This window comes from Physcomitrium patens, chromosome 23 (genome assembly GCF_059467195.1).
Source record: "Physcomitrium patens ecotype Gransden chromosome 23, ASM5946719v1, whole genome shotgun sequence".
Classification (NCBI taxonomy): Eukaryota; Viridiplantae; Streptophyta; class Bryopsida; order Funariales; family Funariaceae; genus Physcomitrium; species Physcomitrium patens.
This window is the reverse complement of record NC_143432.1, coordinates 2,741,632-2,768,606: the sequence shown is the minus strand read 5'-3', so window position 1 is coordinate 2,768,606 and position 26,975 is coordinate 2,741,632. Positions and strand designations below refer to the sequence as shown.

The 26,975-nt window shown below is 32.3% G+C and overlaps 2 protein-coding genes and 1 long non-coding RNA gene across 3 annotated transcripts; 1 reads left to right on the top strand and 2 right to left on the bottom strand.

Moving 5' to 3' along the window:
* The first annotated feature begins 12,141 nt into the window (after positions 1-12,141).
* LOC112276048 (uncharacterized) lies at positions 12,142-17,502 on the top strand. Its single transcript, XM_024507007.3, has 7 exons — positions 12,142-13,119; positions 14,112-14,548; positions 14,773-14,825; positions 14,975-15,012; positions 15,225-15,552; positions 15,807-16,393; positions 16,707-17,502. The coding sequence occupies exons 1-7, from the start codon at positions 13,070-13,072 to the stop codon at positions 17,215-17,217; spliced, it is 2,004 nt and encodes a 667-aa protein (XP_024362775.1). The 5' UTR covers positions 12,142-13,069; the 3' UTR covers positions 17,218-17,502.
* A 1,747-nt stretch (positions 17,503-19,249) lies between these two features.
* LOC149986482 (uncharacterized) lies at positions 19,250-20,268 on the bottom strand. Its single transcript, XR_016500287.1, has 2 exons — positions 20,128-20,268; positions 19,250-19,813 (listed from the first exon to the last, which is right to left on the bottom strand). It is a non-coding gene; the product is annotated as an uncharacterized LOC149986482 (long non-coding RNA).
* A 161-nt stretch (positions 20,269-20,429) lies between these two features.
* On the bottom strand, positions 20,430-22,244 carry LOC112276206 (uncharacterized). The gene is made up of 2 exons (XM_073530781.2): positions 22,061-22,244; positions 20,430-21,027 (listed from the first exon to the last, which is right to left on the bottom strand). The coding sequence occupies exon 2, from the start codon at positions 20,983-20,985 to the stop codon at positions 20,635-20,637; it is 351 nt and encodes a 116-aa protein (XP_073386882.1). The 5' UTR covers positions 20,986-21,027; positions 22,061-22,244; the 3' UTR covers positions 20,430-20,634.
* Positions 22,245-26,975: the final 4,731 nt, after the last annotated feature.

The following is a 26,975-nucleotide window of genomic DNA, read 5'->3' as shown; positions in this document are numbered from 1 at the left end:
CTTGTGTCAGCTCTTACTATTATCAATCTTTTATAATTAGTATCAACTTACCTTAATATTGGTAATGATTTTAAAACCGCCTTTAATCTATCTATGGCCAACTTTTGCTCCTCATTCCATACAAAATTCTTCCTTTTTTTCAATAATTGTTACAAAGGCTTTGTAATATGAGCATAATAGGAGATCTATATATGATAAAATATACAAGCAATAAAAAATCTTCTTACTTTGGTGATGCTTTCATATGCCTTCATTTTTACTATAATATCTATTTTATCTAGATTTTTTTTCTTCTATAACTTTTATATTAATATCTAAATATCATAAATTTTAAATCCAAATGTGAACTTTTTAAAGATTAAGTAAAATTTATCTCTTCAAGTCTCTTTAAAATATGCTTCATAACTTTAATATGTTAATAGTAGTGACCTTGTTGACTAGTTGGATGTCTTGAATGAACCTAAGTACCTTAGATTTCTTTAGCATGGTAAACTAGTAATTGAAATAAAGTACAATAGATGGTTTAAGGATGCCTATTTTAATCTTTTTCTTCAACAAATCTATCAACTCTAGCAGCAAAGCCTTTGGTATCAAAATATGCTTCAAGTCTCAAGGCACATGTGGAATAGTAAAAATAATCATAGGTGCTATAATACTAAGATCTATAAAATCAATTTCTTTGGATACAAAAGTAAAAGTCTTACCATATTTGGAGAGCATTTCTAAAAACTTCTTCTTCTCTATCTTGGTCAAAAAATCATTGCCTTTAATCTTCAACTTATCTAAAAATTCTTTAATAAATTTGTGACTAATTCTTCTCAACTCTCTCAATCTCAATTCTATGGTAGCTTATTATATATGCTCTTTATTTTCTTAAAGCAATTGGACTACCATGAACTTCATCTTCTTGGCCATAATCTTATATTTAGTATACATCATAGCCTCTTGTAATACCATATGACTATCAATTATTCTAATCTTATTTGAAAATTCCAAAATCTCTTCATATATTTATCTTGAGTAAAGCTCTACAACAAAATTAGCTCCAATTCTATCCATGTGCAAAGTTAATCCTTCTAAAACCTTCATATAATTATCTTTAAATTCTTCTTCTTTAATAACAATTAAAATATATTTATTACTTGAAATCACATCTAATTTTTTTTAAGTTTTTATCACATTTCTTCATCCAATCCTTATATACATGATTTAAATCTTTAATCCTTTAAAAACTCAAAACCTTCAAAATTGTCAAATCCAAAAATCACATTTAAAGCTTTTTACATTAAAGAGTGTATAAATAAAAGATTCACTTACATCTTTGTACTTCCATGCTATGCGGATGCTCTATAAAAATCCCAAAATTCTTCATTGATCTTTAAAGGAACTTTAATCAATTGGTCTCTATTTTATTCCTTATCTAATCTTACCATGAAAAATTACACTTACTTTTTTTCATCATAGTCCCTAATCTTTACATGATAAAAACTATCATTTAAAATCTTGGTCTCCATCCTTGTAACTATGATATAAGATTATCTTAAAATCACTAAGTAACAAAGAAATGCACAAAAAGTTTTTGTTCTACTTCCACATCCCCAATCCTTATCCAAATTCTTAGACATGCCCCATATAAATCACCTTGTTCATTGTTGATAGCCTTCAACATCGATCTATGATTAACATCAATGGACCACTTATCCATCTCATAAATCTTTCTAAATATGATGTTTATTTTTTATTCATGACCAAAAAATGCTAAGATATACTTCTTAAGGTCCCTTAATTTTACTTGAGCATTTGAAATAGGCTTAGTCCAAAAGAGATGTGTAAATAGAGTATTCATCATCTCACTCTCAAACCTTCTATGAAAAGCATAATTAGACATATTTACATCACTTATGTCTATCCTATATTCTTCTTCTTTAATATTTCTTACTTCTTTTTTTTTTTCTTTTTTTTTTATCTTTGCTTCTACCATTGCCTTAAATCATTACTTTTTTTTTTTTTTTGAAGTAGCATTTCTTTAAATTTAGGTGTATTAAGTTGAGAGAAGACTTTTTCTATCTCTTGATTCTCTTCTTTTGTCAAATAGGAGTCTAATGCTTTCACCATAACTACCTCTATCATTACTTACGTCTTTCTTTTTAATGAATCAATGATAAGCTCATGGAAGACTTTCTTTGCTATGACAAGTGACTTATTTAAGATGAATTTAATTTTTGCATTAAGAATCATCTCTTCCAAAATTCTCTTCATATCAATAAATCTTTCAATATCCAATTGAAGCTTATAAGAAGGACCTTTATCTTTAGACTTGTTTGAATCCTTCTTTTTCATATTTTTTAGTCGACTTTCTTAAGTTCTAATTCCACTCCTTGGTTGAAATGAAGAAACGGCTTGAACTTATAGGTAAGAAGGTCCTTTTCTTCTTTTAATAGATATCTTTAGTCTTAGTAGCCTCTTCTTATTGGAAAGCTCTACCACATCTTTTTGAAAAGAACTTAGTTCTTTTTTTTTTTACAAGAGCATCTTTGTCTCTTAAATCCTTACTATCATCGAAAAAGATTTTGATGCTAATAGCATCAATTGGATCATTTCAATTTGCCACCTTCCTAATAGCTTCTACCTTTTTAACCATAGCCTCTCATAATGGCCTTGAAGTAGCCATTATGCTTCTGATTTTTATCTCAAGGAGAGAAGATAGCGTTTCTTACATGCAATCAACTTACTCTCTTTACATGATCTTTTATAAGTTTTTTCATACCTCTTCTTCTAAAATTAAACTCCAAAGGTTGTTCCATAGTAGTGAGCCTTACTCTACTTTCTTTAAAGAAGACAACTCCCATTTACAAGTCTTTATTATAATTTGAGCAATCATAAATCATCAAATTGATTCACTAATTGTTTTAAGAAAAAAATATATATATTTAGAATACTTAAAATCACAATATATAGTGAGTAGTATAGAAATCTTTTGAAAAATAGAAAATTAGAATGTTAGTTGTAAAAATTGAATTTTAGTAAGTCTTGGAGGTAATTATTTTAGTTGATTTAGTATTTTTTTATTATTGAGCATTAAATATTAGTTATTAAGATCAATATCTATATTTAATTTCTATCTATATATATTATTTATAAAAAAAACTATGAATATTAATTTATAATTAGAAGAAGCATAAAAAATAACTTCATGTTATTATAGTCATTGATATAAGATAGTTGATTTAAATTTATATTATTATAATAATAAATTATTAAGGTAAGAAAATATAGCCTTAAATTGATATTAATATTATAATAATATTATAATATTTATTAGAATTTATTTAAAACTTATTTAAAAGAATTTACAAATTTTTAAAGCAATCATTAAGACTTTAGTAAAAATGAGTTTTACCACATTGGAAGCCTTTATGAAAAAATGGAGCAAGATTTGAAGGTCACAAAAAAAATTTAGGCTAATTGGATGTTTTTAAATACCATAGTAAAGTCAAAAATGAAAAAATATTGGTTTTACTAATAGAAAATAGGAGGACAAGCAACTAGTATAGTCCTTGTAAAAAGGGAGGTGTACAAGTTCCATATAGATTGTAGCACCTTAAAGATAGTTAGGAGGATAAGACTAAGGCCTTGTGCCATATATTATACATCCATAAATATTACTTATGAATCTTGATGAAGCTCAAACACTTGATCTCTTAAACAAATTAATCTTGAGGTAAAAATTATTCATTTAATTTTTTTATTGTTTACCTTTTATTTTTAATCAATTATAATTCATTCATAATAACTGAAATTTATATATTTTTTATATCATTGAAAAGATAAAAATATTATCTATCTTTATTTTTTACTTTTATTTTTTATTAGTAAAAATCTAATAAACAGACTATGATTAATTTTGTAGTATACAATTCTTTGATTGCACTTATTTCATTTATTTTATGTTGTAATTTTGTTCTTGTCTTTGCTACTTCCACTTCACACCACCAATTACAAGCAACTCTTAATTAATGCCATCTTGTAATTTGGATTAAGGGATAAAATTTACCTTCACAATAATCTTTCCTTTCATGCTCAAAACTATCACAATATAAACACTTCTTAATAAATTCCTTTGATTCCTCCATTATATGCAAAGAAATAGCTCTTTGGCTCTCTTTTAACTCATTCATCTCTAATTTTAATTCTCTCATGTCTTTAATCAATTCTTTAAGGGTATCTTTGAAAAGAGTCTTATATATCTCTTGGATTGAAATAGATGTTATCAAATTTGATTGAATAATTGGAATCATAGGTGAAAAAGCCTCAAAGTTCCTTCCTCTTGCCTCAAAGTCCCTCTTCTTGTCTTCACTTCCCATTGCTTGATCACCAATAGTACTACATTCTCCGTTTTCTTCTAATCATTAAATAAACCTCTCTTAATGGATTTATTAGACAAGAGCATAAAGAGCATATCTTCTATTACTTTATTCATTGCTTTTAAGAAGAGCATAATCTTTCTTATATCTAATAAAAGTCTCTCTAAAAATGAGAGTTGAAAGAATTTTCTCTCAAATTTCTTTAGCAATTTATTAGAGAATATGGGCCTCCTCAATAGTTATTTAATTTAGTCCAAAAATGACCTTTTGATGATTCTATCAAAATCTTCATTATAAAATTCATCTTTCAATGTTCTTTCAAAGTCACTCCAAGCATCTAAATTATTTAAATATAAATCCTTCACCTTCTTTCTAATTTCAAGAATGCATGCCAATTCAAAATTAAGAATATAGTAAGATTCAAGGACTTGATGTACCTCTATCTCTTTCAAATATGTTTGAAGAAATTTAGTGATGTTCCTTCTATTAAACCTTCTATGGTTATTAATCATGCCTTGCAATGCCTTGGTTATATCCTTCTTACTTGCTTTTACTTTTTTTTATTTCTTTATGAACTCAAATATAAAAAGGTAGTCCAAAAGTTGAGTGCAAATTTTAGATTAATTTCTTTATTGTGCCAAGATACACCCAATTCTTAACTTCAATCTCAAATTTAAACCTCTTCAATAAAATACCTATAAATTACTTATTATTAATCTAATCTAAGTAAAGATTAGCTCATTGAGCTTAGTTCAAGTTACAAACTTTATAAAGTCAAATTTAATAAATAAATTCTATAAAAATTGAAAGCCAAATCAAAGAAAATGTTGGCTACTTGTTAAATCCTAAACCCTTAAAAATTATGTCAATAAATTAGCCTATATTTTCTTAATTATAATTCTTATTTAATTTAAAATAGTTTATTAAAAAACTAAAAATAACATCTAATTTCTTTTAAAATCTCAAAATAAAAAAATAAAAAAAATAAATCTAATAAATGGCATAAAAAAATACGAATAAGTCTTGAATCTTACTACCCAAAAATTCCAATGACCTTCTACCTACAAATTTGTATGAATCTCCCTCATCACAACTCTTCTTCTTGTATGCTAAATCTTATTGAAAATCTAACAATGAAATCTAGCTTTTTTCAAAATCTCAATACAAAAATAAAAAAGTAATAAATGGCATAAAAAAATCCACACTAGACTTGAATCTTGTCTTTCAAAAATTTCATCAATCTCCCTCCTACACACTCCTATCTAAGCAAAAACCTACTTGATGCAAAAAATTCCACCTTAACCTTCTTCCAATATCCACCTTGAACTACTATGTAGTCAGATATCTATTCTAAAAGATAATATTTTAAAAGCTTAAATAATCTATTCAAGTCAATAATCTCCTATTCTAAATTCTATTCAAATTTATAAATATATCAGTATTATATTCTTTTCATCCTAAAAATAAAATAATTACCTTCTAAATAACTTTAATGCACTTAAATTAAATATATCAGAATAACATGAGATATTATCTTCTAGAGAATCACTTATTTTATCTTAATTTTTATTTACTTATTTTAATAATTTCTATTATTAGAAGAAGAAAATAAAGCTCTTATTGGCTTTATTGGACTTTTAAAATATTGTTAATAAAATTAAAGAGCCTCCAAGAAACAATGTTGATATTAAGGTGAAGAAAGAATATAGATGTCACAAAAAGAAGACTTTTGGAATGATTGTAATACATCTAAACAATGCCAATTTTTCACATGAAATTGCTTGCAATAGACCAACAAAAGTATGGAAGATTTTTTGCAACATGTATGCAAGTAGAAACTTTGTTAATATTCTATAGATAAGAATGAAGTTTTTAACAATAAATATAGAAAAAAGAGATGATTTCATTGCTCATATCAACAAGGTAAAAGTACTTATGGATCAACTAGCAGTTATTGATAAATTAGTTGATGATAGAAATATTATATTGACTGTGCTCATGAGCCTTTTAGAGTCCTACAACTACCTTATTATGATCTTAGAATCTATCAACATGATGGAATTTATCATGAATTATATCATATCAAGACTTATGCATGAAGTAATCAAGACAAAAGAAAATAAATTTTAAGTGATGATTTGGTTATATTCCAAAAACAAGAAAAGATAATTATTTTTATTAATATGATAATTCAAAAATCAATGTGAAAAATTGCTATATTTGTGGAAACTAGGTTACTTTATAAGACATATTATAAAGTTAAGAAAAGAAGTAGGAAAATTCAAACAATGCTCATGATAATTTTGGTGGAGATGATTATATTTTTATTGAAAGTGAAGAAACTTCTATAGCTGCCATGTTCAAGTGGATTATAGATTCAAGTGCTACTAAGCATATAACACCATATAAATATTAATTTGATACTTATGAAGCAATTCCAACAACAAAATATTTGGTTGGAAGATAACGGCATGGTGCATGCTATTCGAATTGGCTCCATTATGGTGGAAAATAATTTAAAAGGCCAAATGAAGAGGATCACATTAAAAGAAATTGTATATGTGGCAAAGATGAAGAAATAACTTTTTTTGATGAGCAAACTTATATCACATGGTTATAAGGTTTAATTTGACATAAATGGGTACTTTGTAAAGACATTGGATGGACACCATGTTGCCAAAGGCTTTAGAAATGGCAACCTCTACTTCATCAATTGTAAGTAGGCAAATAGAATTAGAGTGGTGGTATTTGCTAAGTTTTCATAAAATCAAGATAAGTTTGGAATTTGGTATCAACGACTTAATCATTTGAATATTAAAAGCATGTTGGAGTTCTAATCGATGGTAAGTGGCTTGAATCTTAGTCAATTCAACCACAATGCCATGACACTTGCTTATAAAGGTTGTATCCAAGGCAAACAACAAAGGACTTCATTTCCAAAAAGAGTTGCAACACATGCTAGAGATTATAAATTTTGGTATTTTTGGACTAATGACAATACCATCAATTGAAGGAATAAAGTACTTTATGACATTTATTGATGATTTTTTAAAAAAGGTATAGATTTACATCTTTAAAGCTAAAAATGAATATTTCTCAAGGTTTAAGGAATTTAAGACATTTATAGAAAAGCAATATAAGCACAAAATTAAAGTGTTGTGCACAAATAATAGAGATAACTATATATCAAAGAATTTTGATGATTTTTTAAAGATTCACGATATTGCAAGGTAAATCTCTATTCTTTACATTCTACAATAAAATAGAGTTGGTGAAAGAAAAAATTACACCATTATAGAGATGGCAAGGAGTATGTTTTATGCACAAAATCTTGCGCATGAGCATTAAGTGAAATCTACATTAAATACTATATATACAAGAAATAGATGCCCTAAAAATACATTCACATCAATGATTCCATAAAAAGCTTAAAATATCAAAAAATCTTGTGTTTCATACATGAAGATTTTTGGTTGTATTGCTTATATATATATATATATATATATATATATATTTCATATATGAGATCCAAAATTAATGAAAAAGCTACAAATATGTATTTGTTGCATATTAAAAATATTAAGGCATATAGACTAAGTTGTTTAGAAATCAAGAAAATTATTAAGAGTATAGATTTTTAAGAACATAAGAATACATATGAAGACTAAGAGATGTATTTAAGTAGAAGTAATAGAGTATTTGAAGACATATCTTCAATTTCAACAAAAAAATCAATAAAACATAAAAAATAATGATAGTGATGATGGTAGAAATATAAATTAAGATGAAGAGTCAAAAGAAATAGATCAAAGTACGTCTACAATTATTAGAACCAACAAAAAAAAATCAAGATATTAAAGATGATGATGATAATGAAGAATATCAATCTTTGAATATAAAGAGACAAGTTGTAAGAAAGATGAAAGATATAATGGATTTGGAGTGCATGAAGATGAATTTTCAGTCAATAAAAAGAAATATCCTTTGAGACATAGAAAACAACTTTGTGAATGGTGGAAGAATTACATTTTTTTTCAAATAAGTAAAAAATATGCTAATATTATATTCTATGCTACTTTATTGAATTTATGTGATACAATAAAATCTATAGATGCTATAAATTAGGAGAATGATATGAAAGAAGAATATAAATCATTCATAGACAATAGAATATGGAAATTCACTCAACTTCTATCAAATTGATTTTCAATTGGTTATAAGTAGCTATTTAAAACTAAAAAAGATATAATAGATAATATAATAAGATACAAAGCTAGATTGAATTCTAAAAGATATTCACAAGTTATTAGTATTGATTTTAATGAGATATTTGCTTTTTTGCCCAAATTTACTAATACTAAAATTATTATGGCAATTGAGATAGGAATTGATTTGGAGATACATCAAATGGATGTAAAGACATATTTTTTTAATAAAAATCTAAAAGAAGACATATACATGGATCAACTTCAAGGATTTGTTGAAAAAAGTGAACAACATCTTGTTTATAATTTGAAGAAATTTTTGTATGAGCTTAAATAATTATCAAAGACATGGTACTAACATATTGATTCACTTTTTATAAATGAAAGATTTTAAAGAAGTAAAGTTGATTATTTTTTATATAAAATATAATTAAAAGAATTTATATTGATTGTCATCGTTTATATTAATGACTTGATCATCTTTACTAATATCTTTAAGATAATGGATTAGTTGAAGCCAAAGTTAAAAAAAGAATTTGAGATGAGTAATTTGGAAGACCTTCACTATTATTTAGAAGTGGAATTTGTGAGAGATTTTACTAAGAAGACCATTACAATGAGCCAAAATAAGTACATTAAATAGTTATTGAAATAATTTAATATGGAGGAATGTAAGCCTATTAGAATACCTTTGAAAGTCAATTTGAAGTTGATGAAGATCAAAAATATAAAATTTATTAAAATTAAAGGTAAAAAGTAAGATATTCTATACAAAAAAATAGTATACTTATTTATATATGTAATAGGTGGCATAAAGATAGATCTTGCATGAGTGATGAGTGTTGTGAATCAACACATATGAAAGGCTGGACCAATATATTGAACAACCATCAAATGGATCATGAGGTACTTAAAACGCACTTTATACTTCAAATTGTGTCTTTAAAGTAATAACATTACTTTATATGGTTATTATAGTATAAATTAGACTGAAGTAAGAAATAATAGAAGGACTACAATGGGATTTGTATTCTTTGTTGGGATAGAAGCTCTTTCATGGAATTACATGAAACAACGAATAATTATAAAGTCAACAATGGAAGCAGAATACATGTCATCAAATCATCATATAATGGAAGTAATATGGCTAAAAGAGATCTTTGAGGATATTAGAGTAGTACAAATAGAAACAATTCTAAAGGAATGTGACAATCAAGAATATCTTGCATTTACAAAGAATTCAAAGCATCATTCAAGGACTAAGCACATTGACATTCAACATCACTTTATAAAAAAGAAGATTGAAATGAAAGTAATTGATATAAAATATTGTAGAATAAAAGACATGCTTGCTAATTTGTTGATAAAGGTATTAATAAGGGATATACATCACATGTTGACAAAGGCATTAGGATTGAAAGCCTTTAACTAGTAGCAAAGTAAGGGTATTGAAGTAAGCATGTAAAAAAGAAACAACTTACTTTATGAAAGATATTACCTTAGGTAAGTTGCTAATGGTCAAAGGATTTATTCTTGATATATAAAAAGAGAATTCTACAGATATAGAACAAGGCCAAGGATTAAAAATCAAAGTTAAGAGGATAAAATATCAATTAAAAAAATTAAAGAATAAATAAGAATAATTAATATTTAACATAGGATATCTTTGTGGTTATAAGATGCTAAAAGATCTAAGGTCCATAAAATATTCTTATAGTAAATTAGATGCCAAAAGATCCTAAGACCATATGTATAAAAGTTAAAGAGTAGAAGTTATTTTTTATGGTAGCAACTACCACCTATAAATAATGGGTGTTAGAAATAAGAGACATTTTACTCCATACTCTCTTTATGTGTAACCTTGCTAATATTATGTGTTATAACTTCAAAGTTCTTATTCTTCAATATATATTAAAAGATGAAAGTTGTTGATTTGGATAGCAACCACCACTTGTAAATAATGGATTTTAGAAGTGAGAGTTATCTTACTCCATACTCTCTTTATGTGCAATCTTAGTGATGCTATGTGTTGTGACTTCAATGGTCTTTTTTTCAATAATCATAGCATGCTATACAAGTCTAATCAATTATATAATATCAAAGTTTTTATAGATAATGACACCTTCAAGAAAATATAGAGCCTAATTTCTTGACTTTCCATTGTGATAATAAATTGGCCATCAAATTAGCAAAGAATATTATATTTCATACTAAATCTAGGTATATTAAAATATATCATCATTTTATTAGAAAGAAAGTTGAATCCAAAAAAACCAAATTAAATTATGTTTTTATAAATGCTCAACCAATAGATATATTTTTAAAAAAAATCCAAGTAGAAATAAATTTGATCTTCTTAAATCAAAGCTTAGCCTTATTAATCTTTTATTCTTTTTTGTCTAATTATAATTTACCTTCAAAATGAGCTAAAGCTTCTATGTAATTTTTAAAATTGTTAAACTTAGCACCCAAGAAATTCTTGATTTTCTTCTTGCTCTTTTTTTCCTCTACATAAATTCTTGGCCAAAAACCTCTTTTGTTAGCATAGTATTTATTTGGCATTACCTTAGTACTTTCTCTAGTTAATTAATTGTTTGCCAAAATTCTAATTTTATTAAATTGATTGTTACTACAACATCTATATATCTTCATCTCCTTCTCTTCTTTTCTTTTCATCCACTTGACTTACGTTCAATCCTTTCGCTAACAATGAACCATCACCAATTCAACCAAGTCAAGTAAAATAGCAATAATTTGCTACAACATCATTATAATCAAATACAAAACCATTAGCCTAGTATTGACATGTAAAGAAGACACAAATAGTTATTCAACTATGCAAGGGAAAGCCAAAATTCAACAATAAACAAACAACTGAAGAGAATGGAAATTACCAAGTTTTTATGGCAACTTATCCTTACAAATGAACTCCAAGAGATTATCTTCACACGTTTTTTGATTTCTATATGTGTGCAGCTCATTGTTGTCAACCACGTACTACCTTAGTTTGAGGATAAACCAGGATTTTGTATCCAGAATGATGCAAGGCAAATTGTGTGCACCTGAAAGTAAGGTTATTACAATCAAGACTTGAGAGGGGGTTGTTGAAACCAACTTGTCTCGGATGACTTTCATCCATTGCAGATAACGTAATTCTGACTGGTCCTAGAGATTACCTTAACTACACTTATAACCAGAGACCTGTAAATATACACCTTTCTCGACCATTGTATTTTAACGGCATTATCTATTTTAACAATATATTTTAACCTGCTTCTGCAGTTAATTTCCACATCCCAAGCACCTCCGCCAAACTGGACAGGATCCATTAAAATAATGCTACCATGTCCTGCCATCGTCGCAACATTCCACAAAGAGGCTATCTGACAGGATTCTGGCATTTCGACCCTGGGGCAGCCACCGTCGAATTCATCTGTTTACACCGTGGTGGGTGAGGACGTCATGAGTACGCAATTTTTGGCTGTAGGGGCTGGGACTAATTGGCTCCTGCTCCCCCCTCCCATTTCTCAGCCGCATCCCTCACTGCAGACGGCCGCTATTGGGCACCACCACATGCCATCCGCATTCTGGACTTCCTCGGTTTGAGCCCTTCACCTAGGCAGGGGCTAGTACCCTCTCCACCTGGTGTGTCGATTGGGTTTGAAGCCTCATCACACTCGCACTTGATCTTTGCAGAACAGTGTTGTCGATGTTAGCATTACCAACTCCCTAGTTACTGGGCTGGTCTCCACTTTCTCTTGCTGTGCCTCCATCTACAACGGATGTTGGATGTTGGATGTACACAACCACCACCCCATGGCCATCATGTCTCCCTTATCCCGACTCTCCGCAACTAACATCATCCGTCCATTATCAGCAGGTTCTTCCCTTCTGATGACGATCACTCCTCCAGTTGACCATCGTGCTGCTCTTCTCCATTGCAATACTTTGCGTTAGTGATGATTATATGATATATTTCTTATGGGTCCTGTTTTCCTCGGTGGCCGCCTTCCTTCCACTCCTCCTCATCCTGCATTGCTATCCATTTCTCTTCTCTCACTCTTGCTCCCATACCTCTCCCTCTGAACCTTGCTTCCTAAACCTCTTTCTTCTCCATTCTCTTTCCCCTTCCCCGACGCCTACCTCGACTGGCACTCAGGGAGTTCGTTGTTGAATTTTCCCCGTATGCGTCTCCACCTTCTTTCATATCACCCTTATTACCGAAACGGTGGCTGGATTCCATACGCTTGGCTGTGAAAACCGGCGCAACTGGGTTATTTTCTGCCAGTTTGGTACCTATGTGGAAAAAAACCGTTTGAAGGAAGTTGCGTGCCTTGGGGGATAATCTTACGCTCGACTCTCTATTTTGTCTAGCGAACCAGAGAAAATCCGCTTTGCGTCACTGAATTTCGTCTGAAACGCAGAGATGCCTACTCCTTGTTCCTAGCCCTACCAGCTGGTGGATGAAACACAAAAGTTAATGCAAGAGGATTATCATCTATGGCCCTCTGCTACTTGCCGTGTGTTGGGGATGCGCGCGTTTTGTTAAGGTAAGCTCTACTTCGAGAACTTTACACTTCTACACTTCGCTGCTGTTGTTGAACACATTTTGCTCCTCACTACTCAATAGACCATGTGTAGCAATCAAGTCAGAGAAGCAATCGAAGGCTTGACAGTAAGATGATAGCTATGATAAACAATTTTTTAAATTGCTTATTAGGCAAAGATGATTTTGAACTTTATTCTGCTCGTTTTCGCACCAGCATCCATCAACGAATGCAAATTGATGAATGCAAGATCATCATATATCGATATGGGACTCACGAGCAGTTCCCGTGCTGAGATTGCATTTGGAAGTCTCTTTTTCTTCTCAATTTTAGCAATTATGTGAGGACGGAACTTCATTTTATCCAGCGGGGAGGTAGCTACTCTCGCAGGAATGTGTCGTTCAAGAAGACTCTGCTAGGGTTTATAATTTTACTGCAAGCTCTACCCTTATGAACAATTTCAAGCCCGGTAAATGATTATAACAGAGATACATTGGGGCTTGGTCACTGCGTTTGTTTATAACAACACTTGGCTAGTGTAAGGAGCTGCAATTATGGATTCGATGTTATCTGTAGTCTTTCTGTATAGGTTGTAAGTTTTGATAAAGTTTTTGTGAAGTTTCTCTACGATGAGTCATCGTGATACTAGCTGTGTTTTTTTCTCTCTGTATGGATAGAGGAGGCTTACTACGTATTTGCAGGGAGATAGAAGTAAAGTGCATTGGTACATTTTAACCGCATGTATTCTCCAAAACTCAGGTTTTAATGTTTCGAGTGATAGTGTTTTTTTACGGCATTTGTTCATAGTTCTTTTGAAACTGGCACTGTGGCGGGTTGCTTCTTAGCTGTAGCCATTTCCTCGACCACGCATTTTCCGGTTTCTCTTTCGTTGCATTGGATACGATATCTTATGTCTGGTAGGTGAACCGTATAGAACAACTCCTGCTTGTATCCTTGGTTGCATTCGTACTCACGGATGTATGCATGAAATGCAGGTCTGTTGCGAATCCTTCGTCGATTAGTGGGTACAAGGATAACTATTCAGCTGCTTCCTTTCATACCGCTTCTTCATGGTCAATCGATCCTAAGAGATATCGTTCTCGACGTCATCGTCGAAAATCTTCATTGTCTTTCAAATTATATCTTAAGCATTCTTCCAAGACTTTCCAAAACCCGTGGATACTTATAACAGCAACAAGCGTTGCCCAAAGTAGGCGGCCTTTAGTCATATCAGAGGATTTAGCTTCAGACCAGCTTCTTGCTTTTAGCTACGGATCACCAGTATTGAGCAGCGAGGATCAAGATGGTGATGGGAGAAGAGCACAGAGCACCAGCTGTACTATTGATTCTCAAGAACAATTGCGTCGAGATAGAATATCAAGTGCTAATAAAGGGAAAGTACCTTGGAATAAGGGAAAACGTCATTCACCAGGTACGCATTATGACAAGCTAACTCTGATTGTAGCACGTATCACATTGCGATCAGTGGAGTGTTAGATTCCTTTGCTGGATACATTAGGACATGCAAATAAATTCTCTTGCTTAGACAAGATGCATCTAGATCGGAGGCGGAGGCTCGTCTAATCGTTTGCAGTTTTAATGTGCTGGAGCCGGTCTACAAGTTCAATTGTGGTTTGTTTATTGCGTGTTGTGCAGAAACTATCAAGAAAATAAAAGAGCGTACAAAAGTGGCTATGCTCAATCCAGAAGTGAGCATTCTGTATAGCATGTGATCAGTATTCAAGCATCAATGCGTGTTGATGACTTATTCTTTGCGCCATTCCAAATATCTGTCATAAACACCGTTCTGTTTGATTTTCCCATCTTATGTTCGTATCCATGTTTCTGTTTCATTCAGGTTCGGGATAAGCTTCGTCATTGTGGGAAGAATCAGAGGTTTTTGCTTTACCTGGGAATGTGTTGTTTCAGTCTGTTATTGTTTCAGAGTACTTAGTTGGGCGTTAATGTGTAGGTCAAAATTCTTATGACATTTACCGTGCCGTAATAGCATTCTACGAGAGGCACGCACATGCGTGCAATTGCACTTGATAATTCGTTTTGTAAATATTTTCTGTACAAAGACCTGACCTCGTATGTGCTGTCTTCAGCACGGAAACAAAGGCAAAGATTCGAGAAAGCTTGATTGGATACTGGAATAGGAGGCGGATTCTCAATGAAGCGCAAGCTTTGTGTCTCAGAGAATGGAAAAAGGTGATAGCTGAGGCTGCAAGGGTTGGAGACTTCAGAGAGGAAGAGTACGAGTGGGACTCTTACTCGAAAGTTAAAGAACAATATAGGCTGGAAGAGATTCAAGCAGAAAAGCAGGTAAGAGAGGCACGGAGAGCACGTCAGAGGGGGGAACGAAAAAAAAAGCCTGTTTCTGATGCGCATCGAAAGGCCATCTCTGATGCCATAAGAGCCAAGTGGGCAGACCCGGTATGGACATATATCTGGCGCCCCATTCTAGATTTCATACATATATATACGTCGTTTGTTCCCTTCGTCTTTAGCGTGCATGCATTGCTTGGATGTCATCGCTTCTGTTCATCTGTTCAAGTAAGTCCTGGCCGGGGTCCAATTGCTATCGAATGTGTCACGACCTGAGTTCGGATATGCACTGTACAGTTATTTCGTTAACATGTTCCAACAGGTTACTGTGATCATATCCATGATTTGTTTAATTTTTGCAGGAATATCAAGCAAAGGTGTTCGCTGGTATGGCTAAAAGTGATGCGAGTAAAAGGCGGAAACATCCCTCTTCTTTGGCAGAATCTATTTTGGACATTTCTAACGTCAAAGTAACTCTTGCGAAGGAAGAAAATACTGTAGCTTCTGTTGAAGAAATTTTGGTAGAGAAGAAAAGATTACTACAACCTACAGATGTGGATGAAGATTTTATTGCTCAAGTTCTAGCTGAGGAAGTTACACTAAAAACAAAATGTGACCGATCTATTGCCGCTCGAAAGAAAGGGCCAACAAAAGTTACCCTGGTTAGTAGGGGAGAACACAGTTTATCATCAAGAAATGACAACAAGGCGGCTAGTATGAATGATAAAAGAGTAAAACAAGAAGTGGATGTATCAACGGATAGACCTGTATCAGAGATTGATGTCAAAACTTCAACTACGGGACGAGGAGATGTTCAGCTTAGTAATAAATTGTCTGCACAGTCATATAAAGACCCTCTTGTACTTGAGAAGATACAGAGGATCCAACAGCTGCGAGAGGGTCGGCTTGAGATTGAACTGAAGCGAAAGGAAGCTGCAGACCGAGCACGGTGAGTGTTCCCTTATGAAATGTTTTTTTCTTTTTATATGTAATCTTCCATTATACTGTTTGTTCTTCGCCCACATTCTGGAATCGATAGGAGTGAGATTTTACATGTTCCTAATTTCATGTAGTTGGTTTGTAAATTATTAGACCCAGCCATTGTGCCTCATTGAGCGTCAGAAAACGTTTAATGTCTAAAATACATTACTGTGCATTTTATTGGGATACTGTAAGCAAGATAGCTGGGTGGTATCTCGTGTTACAGCCTGAAACCTTTACAAAATCGCTAATTTCCCTATAATGGTCGATGTGATGATCAGTATGCTGATAGCAAATGCTGAGAAAGCAGCAATTGCATTAGAAAATTCCGGGAACGCTGATCCTGCTACGTTGGCAACGTTGAGGGAGACCCGACGTCTCCTTGCCGAAGCAACACGATCTGTCCAAGCTGCAGAATTGAAACCAGGAAGTGCGTTGGACAATTTGACACCACCAAGAAGTCTAAAGCCTAAGGAGAATGAGAAGCCTGTTCGTGGTGGTTTTCACAGTCGGCTGTGGACTGAGGGAGATAACATAGAGGATTGTCCTCACCCCATTCCTATCCATAGTAACATATTCGGTGGCAATTTGAAGCGATCTGATTTTAAGGAAGTAGAGTCAAAAGTGGGCCTATCGAGTGGTTTCGAAGATCATACTGAACAAGCTGTTAGTGAAGAACCTCAAAATTCCGCAGTAGAAGGGTCTTCAGGTGTGAAGAGTCTGAGTAATGGTATTAAGGAAAAGTTGCAGCGCAATCGTTCAGTTCAGAGTACCGAAGATGAAAGTACATGAAGATGAAAGCATGTGGGGTTGTTCACTGTCTTATTTGTTTATTTATCTACTTATTTTTTCCAGATGTAATCACCTTTCGATTGGAGATCTAGGCTATTGTCTTTCGAGATAGCACATTGCCATCTGTAAAAATGACTGTCTTGTGATGATGCAGCAGGCGAGGTTGACTCACGAAGTCACATTTATGCTAGAATCTGGAGGTGATGTTCACCAGAAAAAAGCCTCTGGTTTGTGCAATTCCAGTTGGAATACATTATAGATAACTGCGACTTTTTTCGTTTTTAACGGTTTTGAGGATTGGTAAGATTTAGCTTAAATCAATTTTCAAGTGCAAATCTCTGCAGCGGAGATTAGCTAATTGAGTAGGTTGGTGGTGATACTTCGAAGCAACCAGCACTTGAGCTGGATATTCACGAACTTGTGTTGGGGATGAGAAAAATCTGCATTCTGTTTTCGTGGATGAGTACTCTTTTAGAATCGTTCACATTTTGCACATTATAATCTAATTATTGAATGAGATCTATTTTCTATAATGACATAAGAAATGTTTTGTAGCGGATGTGGATTGATTTTTTCAATCTTGAAGTATATTCCGAGGAAGATTTTCAACCTTAAATTGTACATTTCTTGTAAAACTTGAAGCTAATGTTTTTTGGACGTGAATATCTGTAACTATGCATCAATCGTACAATGACAACTTGAACAGCAACAACTAGATTTTTTGTAAATTACTAATGTAAATTTATTACTTTATTTATTTATTTAAATTTTTTTTTTGAATGTATAATGTAATCATTGTGTAATACATGCTTGAATTGATTTTTAAATTGATACATGTGCTAACTCGGTCACTACTTGCAATTGAAATATTATATAAATTGGTCCTTGTAAGTATTTATGATGTTTTATACATAAATTAAGACATAATTTTAATTAACTTGATTGATTAGTAAATGGAATAGTCTATTTTTGAATTATTTTATACAACCACTCAATGCTTGTCTATATATATATATATATGGACTTTGTATACTTATGTAATGAAAAAATGAAATATATATGTATTTAGTTTTTAGCTAGATTGATTTAAGTTTTGTCTTAATATATACATGTCTACATGTATATATATATATATATATATCAACATAAAAAATGCCTATTTTTTTAAAAAAACTTACTTTAAAATTGAAAATATGTTTATAAAAATAATTTATTTGATAAATACAAATAAATAACTCTATTTTTCTTAAACTTCCCATACTTTAATTATGACATCTAATTTGGAATGGGCAACTTTCTTTGTCTTATATTTTACAATGATTGGCCCAAAGATTTATTGATAGACATTATATACACAAATTTCCTTAGAAATTACAGGAATATAATTTTATAAGAGTTTTTTTTATTAACATTGAAGCCAATGATATTTTTTGAAAAAAGCCTAATTATCACTTGCAGACTCCTATTAATTGTAACATAATTTTAAAATCTTGTAATTGTTGTTTTGTTCTTATAAAATTACTTAGTTTATTAAGCAAAATTAGTACATGTCCCTTCCACTTGTAACCGCCATAAATAGATTTGATCAAGGACTCTGAAATTGAGCTTTCATTTATAACTCAGTAAAAAATATTTTTCAACAAATTGAATACATTCAAACCATCTCCAATCTTTAATTACAAAAAAATCCAATAAATATTAATACCATAAAGTTTAAACAAACATATATATATATATATATATATATATATTTTAAGTTATAAAACAAGCAAAGTGATCTTTTATAATAGCTCTTAATAAGCCTTTTTTTTTCTTTAGATTGAATTTGTTATTACCTAAGTCAATAAACTCTTAACTAATTCAACTAGGCTTTCAAACAAGTTTAATAGCCAAAAATTAGAGTGCTATTAATTTGATAAGATTTTATTCAGTCTAAATATCCTACTATTAAATGCGAATATTTTCCACATATATCATTGGAAGAAATAATGATGAACACAAATAATTATACAAAATCTATATACAAAATTATTCAATGGAAAAAAACATAATATCATGTAGTGCTATGTTTTCTTTTACCAACGTCGTTTTACAATTTGTACTAAAAATTTAGAAGCCTAATTTGATCTCACTTAGTACAACCTTAACTAAAACATCTTCCAAACCCTAGCAAATATTATCTAGTATCTCCTACGCATGCAATAAACTTTTGTTATTACTAAAATCAAACCAATCCATTTCGTCCAGCAAGTATTACTTCAAATTTTCACTCATGTCCAAGATTATGTGGTGGAGCTATCTCAGTGACCCTAACTGAACTTGATCGCGATTTATTTAGATATCAAAACCGAAGTCATATGATAAAGAAGACGGGTCATAGTTGGACAGAGTGGACCATCTTCTAGTAACTAATCCGCTAACAAACAACCATAAATAAAAATTGCAACGGGGAAATACCAGAAACCACACTCACACCAAAAGATGAATTTCTCAAGACGAACCTACCTCATCATATCCAATAGATTGATGTCTGTATGTGGAACGCTCCCAGTAACGTCGTCATATGTCTTCGTAAATCTTCGGAATCGCGCGATAGCTGCGTTTATAAACTAGATGAACTTATGTTACAACATATGTAAATATAGAGTTAATAAGCACACAGATGCACACACAATGAGCACGTTGGGACCTATATCTCACGATTATACTCGGAATAGAAAAATCAAATGACCGCTCTCTCCAATAATTGGTGTGCAAAAAGACTCCATGAGGTAAAGATCGGCATTGGACCAGATCACACGACTAAAAACCGGTATTATAATAATAAGAATAATAATAAAGATAGTAAATGAAATGAGATAAAACCGATAAAACTAGTGCTTTGTACTAATAAACTATTTCTTATCTCACCTTCAAATACTCTGAAATGCAGTCACAAGTATTTGCTGTCGCTACCGTTTCTTGGCCTAGCATCTCTTCTCCAAAGAAAGAACCCATTTCCATATACATCATTCAATACCAATAACATCCCTCATTAACAAAGTCTGCCATCAAAGAGATTACGAACATCGGCATCAATGGAAACGCATCCATATCTTCATCTGTTAGGGAATTCTTGAAAGTCCGAAGCTAGATACTATAAGTTTACTATCTAGCAGCATGCATTAAAAGCGCGCAATGCTCAACTAAAGGTTGTAACCTCAAAGCCGGTATTAGAAGTTAAACTCAAAGTTAACGTGATTATTAAAGTCATTAACAAAACCAAAAGTGCGACTATTACACTGTGTGACAGTTCACATTGCAATCCTATCCCAGCAATTCAATGTGCGTTTGAATAATCCCTCGCTGAGATTCTTAGCTCATTGTAACTGTGGGACTAGATACCGCCACTATAGTAAAAACGCAAAAGACTACAAACTAGAAATCGTAGCAACGGCCGCCTTTTTCCCAATCTCCATACCTAGTGGGCTCTGGACCGTGGGGTCCGCCCACCTCACCAGTCTCGGTGTTGATATCTAAGCCGCCACCGTCGTGGTCATCCATATCCTCTTTCGAAGGAGAGGCATCCCCACCCTCCACTGTCACCCTGTGACCCTCGTCCTCGTTCGATTTTCTCTTCCCTTCATTTGAAGCGTCTACTGAGGCAAATAATCTGGAGCTATGCAGCCATGGTATCCTTGATGAGGGAGCAACACCTTCGGCACATTTGAACGTAAGGGAACGAGTGATAGACAATCCTACGAGCATTTTCCGCAATTGCAGTGCCATGACCGGCAAAATATTGATGGATATTGGTTGCGAGAGAGCAAACTGCAAAGTCAAGTAAAATCAACCGGTATGTCAATTTAGTCAACCTTAAATATGTTCAAACTACTCATGAAGCAGCCATGGCCTGTTTACATTGCAATTGATGTAATATAGAATGTAAATTTCTTCACTGGAGTTCCACAAACACATAAGATGTCCAACACACAAGCTATACTCACAACAGCACTGTGAAAAGGAGTGAGTTCATGATATAAAAATGGAGATCACAGACGGTGTACGCAAAATTTTAGAGTGCAAAAATGCAGTGTTTGCGAAAAACCAATCAAATGGAATACCAAAAAGTACAAAAAATAAATCAAAAATCAAAATAAAAATGCGACGTTACTATGTGCCAGGCGATAATCACCTATATATTTGACTACTTGAACACCTCAAACTCATGTCAACGCTCCACAATCCCTCAAATCCTCCTGTATGCATTAAATATACATTTCTAGGACATAAAAGCTACGTTACATTCATAACCACGTCTTAGCATCCCAAAAAAACTAGTGTCACGACTAAATTTTGTATCAAATTGCGCTCAGCAATCTAAAATGATTCAACAAAAGTGAACACAAAATCCATGTAGAAGATATCAGCAATAGCGCAGTGTCATATACCATTCAAGCATAAAACTTGTCTTATGGTAAATTTCCACTAAATCGTGCAGGGGAAAACAAAGAAACGATGATTTAAAAAAAAAAAAAAAAAAAATGTGATAACAGAAGGGGAGGAAGAAAGAAAGAAGAAGTCACTTAGACACAAGCAGAAAAGCCAACATCCTACAATCAGCAGTCAGCGATGCGTTGAACCGAGGTGAAGAGGAGCGCAGACATCGATAGATAGATGGATAGCAAGCAAGAAGGGAGGCAGAGAAAAACCCTAGATGGGAATAACCTCGGCAGCACATGAGGGGGGGGGGGGGGGGGGGGAGGGGTAAAGGAGACGAAACAGGACGAGGCAGGAAAGAATGGAGACGGGGGAAGAAAGGAAGGGCAGGATCAAAGAGAGAGAGAGCGAGAGAGGAACGAACCCGAGGAAGGAAGACCGAAGTGTGGCAGAGCCAAAGGATCCTGCAACAAAGGAAAAGGAGGGGACGGAGGGGGAGGGGGGGGGGACCACCACCACCACCACCACAACTGTGGTGCTGAAGTAGCAGCAGCAGAAGAAGAAGCACAGAGCAGAGCAGAGAGCCCCCTCTCCGCGTTCCTCCTCCCTTATTCCCCTGCTCCACTCCACCGCATTCCTTCACTTCTCAGGTGCATAACAACCCCCCACTCTTCCATCCATCCATCTATCCACGCCCACGACTCTCTCTTTCTTCCTTCCCCTCCTTTCCTTATTTATGATAAATTTTATGGTTTTTATTTGTGATGTGTTTATTATTATTATTATTATTATATGATTCAAGATTTTTTTACATATTTTTAATAAGGATATTTTTTTGAAAAATATTTTTATTTTATCATCAAAATTAGTATGAAATGTTTGTATATATTCATCTATCTCCATGGAATTATATTTCTTTATACATTCAACCATCAATAAGTTTTATCTAAAATAATTATATAATACATATCTCACTTAAGTGTCTCAATAAAAATAAAAATAAAAATAAAAAATAAAAAAACTAAAAAGGGACTCAATATCTAAAATTAATACTAAGAGTCACATTATATAAGCTATAATCATATTGGATGATGTCTAATATACAAAATTCACATAATATTTTTATATTTTAAATTTTTACAGTGATATAAATATATATATATATATATGAATAAAATCTTTTAAAAATTAATTCCTATTTTTTTCATAAACCTATTATTTCAACATATTACTTCCAAAAGAAAATAAAGAACTATAATACTAGTATGTACATACATATTATCAAGGACAAGAATCCAAAGAACATAAATAAGTAAAGTAAGATGTATATCAAAGAAAAGTGACAAAAAAGAAATAAGAAAGTATGTATATACAAGAAGAAACTACACTAGTTATTGCCAAAGACTCAAAAACTAAAGACTCTTGAAACTAATCTAGAAGCAAGAAAGGAGCCTTTACATATATTATCTAACTAGAAGCTATATGGCAACAAACTATAGGACTTCTAACATGTATCTAACTTGTAAAACATATTTCATATATATGCACCATATGGCATCATGTGTATCATGTGGCCAACTTATTGGCCAAGTTTTCAACCTACCAATTACACATAGAAATATTTAAAGTCAAATTTGCATCTATAAAGCTTCTCTACAAAATTTTATCAGATTTACTTACTTCTACTTACTTCTACTTAATCCTTCTAATATAAGTAATTTCTAAGATAAGTATGTATGTCCATGACATACACACATACACAAACAAACATATATACATAAACAAACAAACATACATATATGCATACATATATACAAACACACATACACACACACAATATATATATATATATATATATATATACATACAAACATCTAATGTATACATGGATTTTTTTCAATAATTATATTTTTTAGGAAAAATATCATAAATGCTCCTAAAATTTGCCAAAATATCAAGAATATTTATATATTATTAATTATTACTAATTTGCCATTCAATATGATAAGCTATCTATTTTTATTTTTTTAGTTTGGAATGGAGCATAATTATGGTACTTTTTGTTATGTTTTGGATTTTACATGAAATAAATAAAAATAATTATAAATTGCTAATATTGTATAATTCTATCTCAAGCTTTATACATCACTTATAAATTACTTCATATGCATTCATGGCAAAAGCCTAAATGGCCTATCTATAATTATTTTATAAAAATCTATTTAGTAATTTTTTACTATGTATGATTAAATCATGTAAATATATTATAATTTTTTTTTATTTAATTTCTTTTTGTTGTAACAAAGAGTCATTAGACAAGTAATTAATTTGGCTTCCTAATATATAGTGGTAGCTAATAGAGCAAGTAGTTTTATAAAGAAGATAATTGATATTACTATAGAAGGAAAGGTAGAAATGTATAAGCTTATCAATGTTCACTTTTGTTGAAGATCAACGACAAAAGTGAACATTGATAAGCTTGTACATTTGAGAATTTCTACTATTGGAAGGTAAAAATGGAGCTTTTGTTGGCATCTTTGGATCTTTGGCATATTCTAGATGAAAGTGAAGAGACTCCAAGCAAAGATGCTGATATGAAAGAGAAGGAGTTCAAACGTTGTGAAAAGAAGGCTTTTGGATTGATTGCAACCAATGTGGATGAAGCCAACTTCTCCCACATTATCACTTGCAAAGAACCAGAGGAAGCATGGAAGACTCTTTGCAACATCTATGAGAGCAAAAACTTATTCAACATCATCTATATAAGGAGGAAGTTCTTCACTTGCAAGATGGAAGAAGGTGAAGACCTCATGGTTCATGTCAATAAGATAAAGGCTCTTGCAAACGAACTAGCAATTGTTGACAAGCCTTTAGAAGAAAGTGATATTGTCATGACCTTGCTAATGAGCCTTCTCGAATCTTACAACTATCTTATTGTGGCATTAGAGTCCATTAAGTTAAAAGAGCTTACAATAGACTATGTGACGGCAAGACTTGCCCATGAAGTAATCAAGAAGAAAAAAAATGAGCCTCAAAGTGAAGATTCAGCATTCTACTCATGTTAAGGCAAAGACAATTATCTAAAACAATGAGATAATGTCAAATCTTGCTTCATTTGTCGCAAAGTAGGCCATTTTTCTCGAAATTTCTATAAAGCCAAAAAGATGAAGAAGGAGAATGCAAATAGTGTGCAAGATGAGTTTGGAGGACAAGATTATGTATTCTTGAAAAAAAATGAGACTTCTATGGCTACCACGTTAAGATGGATTGTGGACTCGGGTTGTTTCAAGCATATGATACCTTATAAGTGTACATTTGACATTTATGAGGCTATTCCAGCATCAAACGTGGTGTTGGCCGATAGTAGTATATGTGAAGCCATTGGAATTGGCTCTATTATGGTGGAGGTGGTTGTGAATGGACAAATCAATAGGATCAGATTCAAAAACGTCCTTCATGTGCTTAAGATAAAGCAAAACCTACTTTTGTTGAATAAACTTGTAATGAAATGTTTTAAAGTTCAATTCGACATGAATGGATATTTTGTAAGAACATTGAGTAGACACAAGGTCTTCAAAAGCTTGAAAGAGGGAAATTTGTACTACCTCATTTGTAAGAAGGTGAATGAAGTGGAGGTAGCTATATTTGCTAAGTTTACATCAAACCAAGACAAGTTGAATATATGGCATCATCACCTTGGCCATTTGAATGTGAAGAACATGAGAAAGCTTAAGTCTATAGTAAGTGGCTTCGACCTTGGCAATACAAGCCAAAATGCAAAACAACTTGCATGTGAAGGATGCAAACAAGGCAAACAACAAAAGGCCTCATTTTCAAAGAGTGTAGCAACATGTGCTACGAAGTTACAGGAGATTGTCCATTTGGATGTATGTGGACCTATGAAAAACATAAGTATTAGAGGATCAAGGTATTTTTTCACTTTTATTGATGATTATTCAAGAAAGATTTGGATCTACATTCTTAAAGCCAAGAGTGAATGCTTTTGGAGGTTTAAGGAGTTTAAAGCACTTGTTGAGAAACAAAGTGAATATAAGATCAACGTGCTCTATACGGACAATAGAAGTAAGTACATGTCTAAGCAATTTGATATTTATTTGAAGAATGAAGGAATTGATAGACAAACCACAACTCCATATACTCCACAAGAAAATGGTGTTGCTGAAAGGACAAATCAAATCATTATAGAGATGGCAAGAAGCATGCTTCATGTATAAAATCTTCACTATGAATTTTGGGTGAAAGTTGTGGTAAATGTAGTATATACAAGAAATAGGTGTCTAATAAGTGCTCTTGCATCAATAACACCACAAGAAGCTTGGAGTGGCACACAACCTTGTATTTTCCATATGAAGACCTTTGATTGTATTACATATGCAAAAACACCAGATTGTATGATGTCCAAACTTGATGCAAAAGGTACAAAGTGTGTTTTTCTTGCTTATTGTGAAGGTACTAAGGCATATAGGCTAATGTGCTTGGAAACCAAGAAGATCATCAATAGTCGCGATGTTGAGTTTTTAGAGTACAAAAGTGCTTGTGAGCACTTGGAGATGTATCTAAGTGGGAGTAATGGTGTGTTTGTGGACACATCTTTGAATTCATCAAAGAAACAAGAAGATGAAGACAATGAAGATGATGAAGATGAAAAGCCAAAGAAGGTTGAAAAGATGAAGGCTCTTACAATTGCCAAGAACAGCAATGAAGGAAATGAAGATGTTGAAGATTATGATGATAATGATAATGAGGAGTACCAACCATTGAGTGAGAAACAATAAGGTTTAAGAGAGAAGAAGGTTGGAAAAGAACATGGAGTGCAACAAGGTGAATATTCTTCAACAAATGAAAGGAGATATCCTTTGAAAGAAAGAAGGCAATGTGGTGAATGGAGGAAGGATCACATCTTTCTTCAAATAAGTGAAGAACATGCAAATGTTGCTCTTCTTACTAATCTATTATCTCTATGTCATGAATTGAAGTCCCATGATGCAATCAAATGGGAGAAGGCTTTGGAAGAAGAGTACCAATCTCTTATGGACAATGGTACATGGGAATTGGCACCTCTTCTAGCAAATCAATCTAGTGTTGGTTGTAAGTAGGTATTTAGGACTAAAAGAGATGCAACGGGTGTGGTGATAAGGCACAAGCCAACACATGTCTAAGACTAGACTATTGCATTGGACATAAAGAGAATATTGAGGTACTTAAAAAGTACAAAGGACTTCAAATTAAGCGTTGGTGGTAAGATCATTGATTTGCAAGGTTATCGTGATGCAATTTGGACTAGAGATGCAAATGATAGAAGATCTATAATGGGATAT